This window comes from Urocitellus parryii, assembly GCF_045843805.1.
Source record: "Urocitellus parryii isolate mUroPar1 chromosome 13 unlocalized genomic scaffold, mUroPar1.hap1 SUPER_13_unloc_8, whole genome shotgun sequence".
Taxonomy (NCBI): Eukaryota; Metazoa; Chordata; class Mammalia; order Rodentia; family Sciuridae; genus Urocitellus; species Urocitellus parryii.
In genome coordinates, this window is record NW_027551776.1 from 1,044,388 (window position 1) to 1,056,505 (window position 12,118).

Genomic DNA, 12,118 nt, shown 5'->3' on the forward strand with positions numbered 1-12,118 from the left:
TTTCAGTTATATTTTTACTTCTCAACATTCTTTTGGCCATTTTGTCAATTATGATCATCTTTGTTAATAGATTAGATGACTGCTTTCTCATGTTTTAATTCCATGTAGCTAGATGTGAAATGTAGCTATATATAAAATAGTTACATGTTCCTGGTGTCTGATATTTATTTTGGGGACTCTGAGTTTACAAATTTCTTTTCTCAATATTTCTTTTTGCATCTGAGACTTTCCCTTTAAAAGGTCATTTTCTTTCTTTTTGAAAGCTGTTCTTCAGAACTTCCTCCTGTGGGGTGTGCTGGCAGTAAACTTCTCAGTATCTTATTGCCTGAGAGGATCTTCATTTTTATCACTCATTTTTGAAAATAGCAGCTGAGCAAAAATTTCGAGATGGATAGTAATTTTATTTCCAATTATGAAGAGCTTGTTGCGCTCCACAGTTCTTTCCTTTCAGAAGTCTTTCTTCCATATCTGCTTCATTCAACATTTTCTTTTTCTTTTTTCTTTTGACATTTTCTTTAATGTTCTTCAATTTCACCATAGTATGTCTAGATATGGATTTGCTTTTTATTTATCCTGCTTGGTATTCCAGTATTTTCTCTAGTCTGGAAATTTCTTAGCTATTTGGAATATTGCCTCTTCCTAATTATGTCCCATCTTTAGAAACTTCAGCCAGACACGCATTCTCTCTTCTCTGTACCCCTTTCAGGGCTCCCAATTTGTTTCTCTCTGTGCTACAAGCCATGTAATTTGGTTACATGTATTAATCATTTCACCAGTCTTCAAATCACTTGTGTCCAATATTTGATCCAACAAATCTTAAAATTTTCAATAAAAACAATAATTTCATTTCCAAACATTTGTTTGGTTCTTTTGTAAATGGCAATTATCTCTATTAATAGTATTTGATTGTTTTCTTAACTCCATTGCTTATTTTTCAATCAGCTCATACATTTATTTTACATTTCTAATTATACCCATTATCTGGGACATTTACATTTCCAATTCTCCCCTTTGTGGTTTCTCTACCCTCCCACTTTCTTGTGTGTTTTGTAATACTGGAGTGTGAGCTTATACTTCAAGGCATTTTATCTGTGAGAACCCTGTGATTCGTGAACTAAGGAGGAGGGCAGACCTATAGTAAGAATATCTTGTAATTCTATGACAAGCTATTGGTGCTACCAACCTGTGGCCATGGTAATTTAATTCTGAAACCATCTTATATATTGCAATTAAAATTATGTATTGAATTAAAAATCTGTATGAGGGTGTCTAGACATGAGTTTTCTATCTCATGTGCTAACTGGAAGATTTGTCCTTATTCACCTTTTCATTGGGTTTGAAGCCTTTTGAGACCTCTAACTGTAGGGAAAATTTAGAGTTCCATATGTTCTTTTCATGGAACCAGGGCCTTTTCTGATTTCCCTCATGTGGCCATTTAAGGATTAGGGGGTCAAAAAACAACTCAAGATCAGCCATGGAAAATCAATTTAACTTTAAGAAGGCTGATATTGTACTTCCACTTAATGTAAAACAATCTGGTATTTCCATTTTGTTTTATTAGAAAAATAAAACAGACATAATTATTCACAGATAAATGGAAAAAAATCATTTTCATATTTTAGGCCTTAGATGAATGACGTCATACACATCAAAACTTATTCTTTAACTTCTTAGGAAATTCTTTATTCTCCCTATTGTACTATCTTGTCTAATATCTGCCTAAGGTACACAGTTTAAGCAATTAAAAAAATTACAGTTTGCACAGGGAAAGCATGTGGAAATCACCATTCATCCTGGTCAGCATCACAGTTGCAGTGATATTGAGAATCAATGCAGTTCCCCTCTAATCCACAAGTACACTTTTGAGCATCAGGCAGAGAACCTCCCCAGTAAGTGTGTGTTTCATTGGTTCTTCCAACCCACCAGCTCACTGGGGTTCCATCTGAAAGACAAGTATGAGAAAGGTGACACCTACTTTGCCCCCCACTACCTGCCTCCCCATATAATTCCTTTATTCCCCTCAGTGTTAAAAGTAGACTATTTTAGAAGTGATTACATTTTTAACTCTATAAGAGGATAATTTTTTAAAGGACTCCTGAATGTTTTAAAAAAATTAATATTGAGAATTATTACTAACCATACATTATTAATTTATACATTGAATCTAAAATCTGTTTGAGATACTAAATTGCCATGAAAGAATTTGTTATGCAAAATATGTTTTGTTTTTTTTTTACTATTTTAATTAAAGTAACACTGATACTTCCTATTGTGTGTTAAAAATTCCTTAGGGACACATTTGTGCTTTTTCTTCTACTAAATGGCTTGGCTCTTAATTTGGAAACTGTGGAGATTCACCTTCATGCTTGAGGTGAATTTTGGGTTCAGAACAACTCTGAGCCAATTATATCTCAGTCCTCCAGCACCACTTGCTCAGAGCCACCATAACTCAGCCACAGAGTTGGAGGCACCTCAACTCTAAGGGACTCATCTTGATGCCAAGTCCAGGTGAGGGTGAGGTGACTAGAAAGTGGGTGGTATGCAAGTAGGAAGGGGCACTTCCCCCTCCATAGAGAAGCAGGACCAGAGGGAAAATGGAAGTAACAGTAAATCAGTTGCAAAGATGCTTGTCATTTTCAGCATGCTCTTTCAAACCCATCAGCTGTCATCACTGGTTCACTACTGAGAATCTGAAATGGGACCTCTGTTCTCCCTAACTCACAAGCAGCATGATGACTCCGTGTTAGAGGAGCCCTCTGCTTCTGCTGACAACATCTTAGCTTGCAAACATACTAACTGCATTCATCATCACTCAGTCCTGAACCAGTGGTTGAGGCATGTGCAAAGAATCAGTATCAACCACCTTCTTCCTTTTTAAAAAGTGTTGCAAACTTATCTCTAGGGAGCAGAACTTTTAACAGATATTTGATAGATGTGTTCAAAATTCCACTTTAAAAAACAATTATTCAACATTCATTCTTTCACAGATTAACAGCAAAAAAATCAACAGCATATATATATATATATATATATATATATATATATATATATATATAAACGAACAATTTTGTGTTTGTATTGGAGTTTATAATTTTATTCATAAATTAGGAACAAAAGAATGTTTTTAAAAGTACAGATACAGAATGTCTTTGGCTCCATTCAAGATTTGAGTGACCAAGAGAATTTATATAGGTAATGATTTAAAAAGACATCAAAAGGAATCAGAGGCTGAAATGAAGAGGAATAAGTAAGGAATCAATGGACAAAGTATACTGTTCTACTTCCTCAAGTATTTTGGCCACAGGTACAATTGTCAGTCACCTTAGTATTCATTCACAATGTGGTAACTGAATATTTTCCCACAGCATCAACACTGTCACACTTCCTTTTCAGCCACCCATGCCCCCTCCCTTTGAAACTTTCTAATACAAAGACCTGGAAGATGCTAGAAGACAAAAAGTGTCTTTATAACACTGACATTCCCTATTTTGGCGGGAAGGAGGAGGGATAGCGGGATTAAACTCAGGGGCACTCAACCACTGAGCCACATCCCCAGCCCTATTTGGTATTGTATCTAGAAGACAGGGTCTCGCTGAGTTGCTTAGTGCCTTGCTTTTGCTGAGGCTGGCTTTGAATTTCTGATCCTCCTTCCTTAGCCTCCTGAGCCATTTCCCAGTGGCATGTGCTACTGCACCAGGCTGACATCCCTATTGTGTGTTAAAAATTGCTTAGAGACACATGTTTATTCTTTTTTTTTCTTCTTTTTCCCCTATGACATGGCTAGGTTCTTTATTTGGAACTGAGAAGACTCACCTTCTTGGTGCCTAACCTTTCCTTCCAGGTAAGTTGCAACATACATGGGTCTGTAACTGAATTTGTCTGAATTAAGTGTCTACTGAAAATTGTCCAGAGACAGCATGTAAGAAATTCACAAATTTTGAGTATCTATAATGTATTCCTTTTATTTTCTTTAGAAAGGGTTTAATAAGTTTAAAATTCTTTTCTCTGTCCTTCTTTTGTCCTAAGCCCAATAAAACACTTATTTGTGTCACTCTGTTGTTTGAAATATTTATATGGAAAGGCAACAATCAAATAAACATGTGCAGATCACTAGAAAAACACCACCTCTTCAAGTAGAAATTCTTTACTATCTAGGCAATTCTCCACTTCTGGAATAGACCATATGATGGGAATACATGAGTTTTACTCCCAGACTCACTGGGTGATTTTTTTTTTTCTGATTGTTATTGGTTAACTAACAGTCAAAAAAACAAAAAACAAAAAAACAAAAAACAAACAACAAAAAAACCACTACTTCATTTGCCTCATTTTCTCTGGTTAAATGGCCCAACTTTGATTGTTTTATGTCACTGATTTAATCTCTAGGAGCCGACTTTCTCATCCTTTTGGTAATATACAATCTTAGTTCAGTGATCTATATGGTAGCAATGGACTAACAATAAGTACTAGGCCTCCTAGCTCTAACTATAAATTCAATACACTACAGAGCTGTGAATAAATAGTATTTATTTCACACGCTTTATAGATGCTGCACTACTAAGTCTTAGAGAGATGAGTGTCTTAGCTCTATAGATTCAGAACTATTAAAGAATAGTTCAAACCCACAGATGCTGAGTGACAGCTTGAAACATGACCTCAGAGAATTCTGCCTACCACTCCCCAGCATGCCTGATCAGAGAAGGCAGAACAGCCTCCAGAAAACCAAAGAAGTTTCATGAAGGCAGCAGGGTTGGACATATTCACAAATTGAATGGCTTCAAAGGGAGAAGATATAAAACCCATAACAGAATTTTCCAATGTGGATTAAAAATAAATAATCAGCTATCAGCAGAATTAATTACCTTGAGTCCTAAAAGAACTGTAGGACACCAACTCTTTTCTCTAATTAGCAATTATCCAAGATACTAGTTGCATTCAGTCTGAGAGAGAATCTCTTGAAATAATCACCTTCAAATAACTAAGCCATGCTGTTAGCAATCTTTTCTGAGATAAAACACAGTGAGGCAATGCTGCCCCTCATAATGTATGAACAAGGGCCTCATCAGAACATCTTTATTGCTCAGTTGCCCAAGTGAGCCTGGGAAGAGACTTCAGACCACTCAAGCTTTCAGCAAAGAAGAGCAACTACTGCCTTGGCTCTTTGTCCCCAGGGAAAAGCATTTCTGTACTTTCCAGGCTGTGACCGTGGTGCTGTGGATACAGGAGTCTCATGAATCTACACCTGCTTGCTGCAAGCTCCTGGGAACTAAAGTCTGAAATGGCTGATGACTTACCAAGGTGAGCTGAAAGCCTTGACTTCCTGCAGTGGAAAGCTAGCTCCTGTTGGCAGTGGTCCGCCTGGTCAATTAGGGCCTGGAGTTGGTCCATGCTGGCCATGTACTTGAAAATCACAGGCTGTGGGCTTTCTCCATGAGAGCTTTTGACTCTGGCCAGGTGGGAGCCATTGTGCTGCACTGAAGTCCATGCAGAGTCTTGTGGGCAGAAAGGGGTTGGGAGGGAGAAAGCAGAACTTGACTAGGCTGAAATACCTGAAATGAGTATGAACATCAGAGGCATCTCTTATCTGAATTAAGGTTTTTTAATCATCAAATCTCTGAGATTAATAACAGCATAATTGGAATTCTTAAGATATCAGTATTAAAATTTGAAGTTTTATTGAAATTTACACTACTGTGTATTTGCAGGAATTATCTTTGGTGGAATCTGTTTGACAATTTAGGTCCACTTGTGAATTTCTGTGATATAACACCACAAGTTATAAATATTTATCTTTTAATTCTAATTTGTTACATATTATATAACAGAAGAATGCATTATAATTCATATTATACATATAGAGCACAGTTTTTTATATCTCTGGTTGTACACAAAATAGTCACATCATTCATGTCTTCATACATGTACTTAGGGTAATGACGTTCATCTCATTCCACTACCATTCCTACTCCCATGCCCCCTCCCTTCCGGACCTCCCTCCCTTTGCTCTATTTAGAGTTTGTCTAATCCTCCCATGCTCCCCCACAACCTCATTATGAATCAGCATCCTTATATCAAATAAAACATTTGGCATTTGGTTTTTTGGGACTAACTTCACTTAGCATTATATTCTCCAACTCCATCCATTTACCTGCAAATGCCAAGATATTATCATTTTAAGAAGCATAATCTTTTCCAGATCAAGTACCCAGGTACCTTTTCCTTAGAAAATCAAATGTTTGTATAACAGACACATTTGTGGAAGAAAAAGGTCTATATAATAATGAAAAATAATATAAAATCAATCTTTTGAGGTGTTGGGGATTAAACTCAGGGTTTTGTGTATGCTAGAAAAGTGCTTTACCACTGAGCTACAGTCTCAACCCTAAAATAAATATTTTTGATTAAAATTAACTAATATGGCATCAGCAACTAATTCTGTGGTCAATACTAAAATACACAAGACATTTGAACATCTAATATACCTATTCCTGGTAATAACCACAGTGACACCAATGTAAGCTGACAAATTCTGACATATTTCTGTTTCATTACCTATTTTTTAATGCAGGAAATTAGAAAAAATGAAAATACATTCCAAAATGTTTATGGAAGAAAAAACTTTTGAAGTCTCTCACTTTCTCCCCCAATTCACCTTACATCATAAAGGTAATAAAAGTTTGCTTCAATGGTATAAAGCCGACTTGAAGATGCCTTAACTCTTCTCGATAACATCAAGTCACATGACCACCTCTGTATAATGTGAACTTGATAAAATGATGAGTTTCTCTTTCTATAGAAAAATTCCAAGTTACTGAAGGCACAAAACAGTTGTGTACAGAGTTTATTTTTATTCTCTTTAATGGCTGCTACACGAACAAGATTTAAAAATCAAAACAAAAGGAACCCCCTGAGAAGTCCCCATAGGACCCTGCCCCTGCTGTGGAGACCTAGTACCTGGCTTATCTTCCATACCATGTAGCAAGGGACAAATCTGACAGCCACATTGCTGTTTATAGGTCTGAAATGCAGCAGATAAAAACAGAAATCCAAGAACTCCAGGGTCAGGGAAAAGAACTTTGGCTCAAAGCCTGTGAAAAGCAAGGTCACAAAATATCTGAAAACTAGCAAGAACCAGAACAAACTGTGAACTGGCAGGACTAAAGTCCATTTTATATTCAATGGCATTAGAATAAAAGACTTAAAAGGTCATCACCCTCTCTGTTGGCTAAAGGAGGCTATGAGCATTCTTATAGCCACTTGAATTCCATAGTATGTTTTTCCCCATTAATTGTATTTTCACTGGGCAATTTGTATTTCAACATATTCATGAAAAATTACATAAATGAGGTGGCATTTACTTTCTGTAATTATCTAGTCTACCACAAGAAGGATTTAACAGTGTAAAAGAAAATAGGTAGAAAACTGTGTAAGGCTTGGGAGCTCATCAATTACAATGCCATACTATCATTTATTTTCATGATTTATGAAATAAAGGTAAAGGATGTGCCTTAACAGTTCATATAGCCTAGTGGTCAGTGTGATAGATTTATGGTCTTGCATCATTAAAACATAACAAAAGAAATCTCTTCCTTCAAGTACAAAAGAGAAGACGATTGAAAATAATCTCTCAAACTATTCTTCCAAAAAAAAAGAACCATAATTTAAATGATTGCTCTTTATAGTGAGATTATTTAAAAGGTCCCAAGTAAAAACACCAGGTTTCTCTAACATTTCACACAAATAACTTTCATGAATCTCAAAAACTATTACCTATAAGAGAACTTTGAGATCACGTAATATGATTTAGTTTTCAAGGATGAGGAAACAGACAAAAGAATTTAAGAGAACACCACTTTGAAACAATAAATAGCTGCTCTGTAGTCTGAATAGCCAGATAAAACTGAGGAAATAATTTTAACTGTGGGCAAATTTTAAAAGAAGTTTTGAACTATCACAAGAAAACATGTCCCTCCAACTTATTGGAACCCCTTTCATCTGCATTCATACAGGATGACCACTGGCAGCACCTAGTCCACCCTCTAAAGTTCAGGCAAATAAACATGCAGCTAAATTAACTTGATGGTTTGATTTGATTAAGCCTCATACAAACAACAACACTGACATTATATTATACAATATCCCTTGGCTTCTGTTTATTTTGCTAAATTATGTCTGCTTTCCAATTTTTGAAACTGTCCACAGAGTAATACACCTTTGAGCTACATAAGGAACATTTACAGGAAAAAAAATTGTCTTGATGACTAAGAAACATGTTTATTTTACACATTCAAGTATGCAAATATCCTAAGCACATCTGTTATGCTCATGTCTACCTCTCCAAAAAGAAGAAAGAGCTCACTAAGAAAAAATCAGATGCATTTAAAATTAATAGATCTGTCACTCATGAAAATTGATTCTGACACTTTGGAAACTGAGTCAAGAGAAGATGCCTAAAAGAGAAGTCCAATACATGTCTACACACCACCTTGGAGATGAAGCCAGCTGCCTACATTTCCCCTAATGAGGAACGGGTGTATAAATTCAGAGAAGACTAGGACAGAAATGTGTCTACATAAAGTAACTTGTAACATTATATCTTCAGATAAAGAACTGTTCAAAAAAATTACACTCAGTATTATGAATAAGGACACACTTTAAAATCACTAGCAGCCACCCTGCATGTACAAGGAAAGTTGGTCACTGTATTGTGCCTCTGAGAAGTGAAGCCCCATGACGGCTTTCTCCAAAGTTCTTCCACTATCTTCCTATTCAGAGAGAAACACAGGTTAGAGATGGCCGTTATCTTTTATTAAGTCCAACTCTCTTACTTTACAGATGAGTAAATGGAGGCCTAGAAAAATTTACTTGCCCAACTTAATGAAATGATTCAACTTCACCACACATTTCTGGGCAACTTAGTGCTAGTCACCAAACTTTCTGAATTAGGAAAGATGTTCAAAGATGGTGGAGGTCTGAGGGCTTCCTAGGTACCTTCTAAACTAAACCCTATCCTGTATTTCATATGATAAAACTCCAGTAGAAAATAGAACAACAGAACTACATCATGGACATTCATGTTCACATATAAGACATTGGTCAACCCATTACTGTCTCTGCCCTAAATCTCAGAGTTACTGGGCCCCACCACATTGTCCATTTGTCAAAGCCAAGGATGATTTGGTATCTGTGCCTTACTGAGTTGAAGGGCTATCAGCTCTAAGTGATAGTTTTCAGGCTCCTAGTGATGGCCTTCAGAGCGCAGCTCAGATCCCAGAGTTCTGGGAAAGCCCAGGGTGTCATGGCTCCACAAATGTGGGTCCTTTTGATCAGTATTTATATTAGGGGACTGTCATTCTTGTTGTGGATTCTTGGGATTTTCCATGATTTACCTGAATATTTTCAACACAGGAAGATTCAGTGAGATGTACCTAGATCCCTACCACTCCACAGCATCAACAGCTCTCTCCTGAAAGTTCACTTAAAAAGATTTCTGGGGCTGGGGATGTGGCTCAATCGGTAGTGCGCTCAGCTGGCATGCACGAGTCACTGGGTTCAATCCTCAGCACCACATAAAAATAAAATAAAGATATGTCCACAGAACACTAAAAAATAAATATAAAAAAAATTTTCTTTCTAAAAAAAAAAAAAAAGATTTCTGTTCTTCACAGCCTCATTCCCATGACATTGAAAGGCATGTCATTTCAGTTTCTAAGTCACATTGAACAAAAATCATTTGTTCATAGAGAACATTATATATACACTTATAAAATTAGATATAGACAGAACACTATGCCATCATCAATAGAAAGTATCAATTATTATTTATCATCTTGGAAAAGTAAAAAAAAAATGAATTTCTCTGAGCCTCAATTTCTATGTTTAGTAAATGAAGAGACTGGGTCAAGAGGTGTCTAAGACTTAAAGTTATTATTCTAGACATGTTAGACTATTAAGGCAACTCTCAGGTAGGCTGTTGACCTAGCCAGGTTCTTAGCATTTGTATTTTTATTGTTCATCAAATCTCATTTCATGGTAAGGATGTTGCATTTTGTTTATTGGAAGAAAGAACAGCAAAATAAACTTCCCTGCAGCATTTGCATTTCTCCCCTCTGGGTACAGTTTAAGGGACCTGCTGTGGCATTTCCCTTCTGAAGATATACCGGCATGCCTGTTTAGGAACTACTGTTAGAAGCTACAGAAATCCAGCCAGAGTAAGCTGCCCCAAGTAGGAGAGGGGAGGGTTCTTTCCAGGCAAATGCCAGTATAAAAGAGATGTGGGGGTCACAGTAAGGACAATCATTATTCTTTACTATTTTTTTTTAATTCCTCACATTTCAACATTACAGAATCTGTAAAACAAGTAACATTTGCAAACAAAACACAATGAATGTTCAATGATGCTATGCATATTGCCAATCTCAATTTTTGTGATGAAAAAAGAGAGAACGCAAACAACCAGGACACTGTCCAAGCAATGAAAATATCTGTTGCAACAAAGGTGCCTTCACCAGCAGTTTAATTGTGACTGCACCCACACTCAGGGCCTCTGTTAACAAATTTCCTATAGCAAAGCTTGTATGAACATAGCAAATACAAAAATGTATAGTATTCTTGAAGTGTTTGAGTTAAATGAATTAACAGGTGTTCACCTCACTTGACTGAAGGTCTAGGAGAGCAGTTTATTTTTATTTTCTTCCTCAAACAGCACAGTATCTGGGAATTGGTGGTATAAATTAAACTTGTGGAATGATTAAATGAATGTATGAATCAAATGGAGGATTAAAAATGGAGCTGTTTGATTAAGTAGAGAAGGGAATACTAGCAAGAAGATAGAGGTGAAAGAAACAAAAAAATCTGTAAAAATAAACAAATGTAAAAAGTACAGCAGAAAGTCTAACACCACTCATCCTACAGGTTTTAAGAAAACTATAATGTAAATTGTATATGAGACAGTTGAGCTGACTCCTCTTTGCTACATAATTACCCAAATCCTAACCCTTATCTGCAGTTTCACATTTTAGGATTTCAGTTACCTGTGGTCTGAAAAGACTGAATGGAAAATTCCAGAAATAAATAATTTATGCTTTAAGTTGTGCTTCATTGTTAGTAATATGATGAAATCCCATGCCATCCTATTCCATCCTGCTTGAGACATGATTCTTCCCTTTGTCCAGAGTGTCTACACTAGTTATTTAGTAGCCATCTTGAATATCAGATCAACTGTCATGGTGTCACAATGCTTGTATTCAAATAATCCTTACTTTACTTAATAATGAAGTGAAGCTAGCCAATCCCTAAAAAACAAATGCCAAATGTCTTCTTTGATATAATGAGAGCAACTAAGAACAGAGCAGGGAGGAAGAGCAAGAGGAAAAGATTAACATTAAACAGAGACATGAGGTGGGAGGGAAAGGGTGAGAAAAGGGAAATTGCATGGAAATGGAAGGAGACCCTCATTGTTATACAAAATTACATATAAGAGGTTGTGAGGGGAAAGGGAAAAAAAACAAGGGAGAAAATTAAATTACAGCAGATGGGATAGAGAGAGAAGATGGGAGGGAGGGGAGGGGGGATAGTAGAGGATAGGAAAGGTAGCAGAATAAAACAATTACTAATATGGTATTATGTAAAAATGTGGATGTGTAACCGATGTGATTCTGCAATCTGTATACGGGGTAAAAATGGGAGTTCATAACCCACTTGAATCTAAAGTATGAAATATGATATGTCAAGAGCTTTGTAATGTTTTGAACAACCAGTAAAAAAAATGACTCTTAAGGGAATGAATAGTGAACTTTACAATTCAGATATGCCAAAGAGAAGTCATGAAGTGAAAAAGATGAGAGCACAATATTTTGAGAGAGACTACATTCTCATATATTATAATATATAGTTATAATATATTGTTTATTATAATATATTGTTCCATATTATTAGTTATTGTGATTAATTTCTTACCATGCCTAATTTATAAATTAAACTTTGCCATAGGTATATATTCATGGGGAAAAAATAGCATGTGAATAGGTTTGATACTATCCACTGTGTCAGGTATCCTACAGGGGGCTCAGAATGTATCCCTGTGGGTAAAGGGAGAATACTTACTATCATGCTGAAG

The 12,118-nt window shown here is 36.1% G+C and overlaps 1 protein-coding gene across 1 annotated transcript in view; it reads right to left on the reverse strand.

Moving 5' to 3' along the window:
• The window catches only part of LOC144251463 (contactin-associated protein-like 3), a 181,886-nt gene that overhangs the window by 49,822 nt on the left and 119,946 nt on the right, over positions 1–12,118 (reverse strand). Inside the window, 2 exon segments of the mRNA XM_077794357.1 lie at positions 1,786–1,942; positions 5,295–5,492. Coding sequence (XP_077650483.1) covers positions 1,786–1,942; positions 5,295–5,492 — 355 coding nt within the window.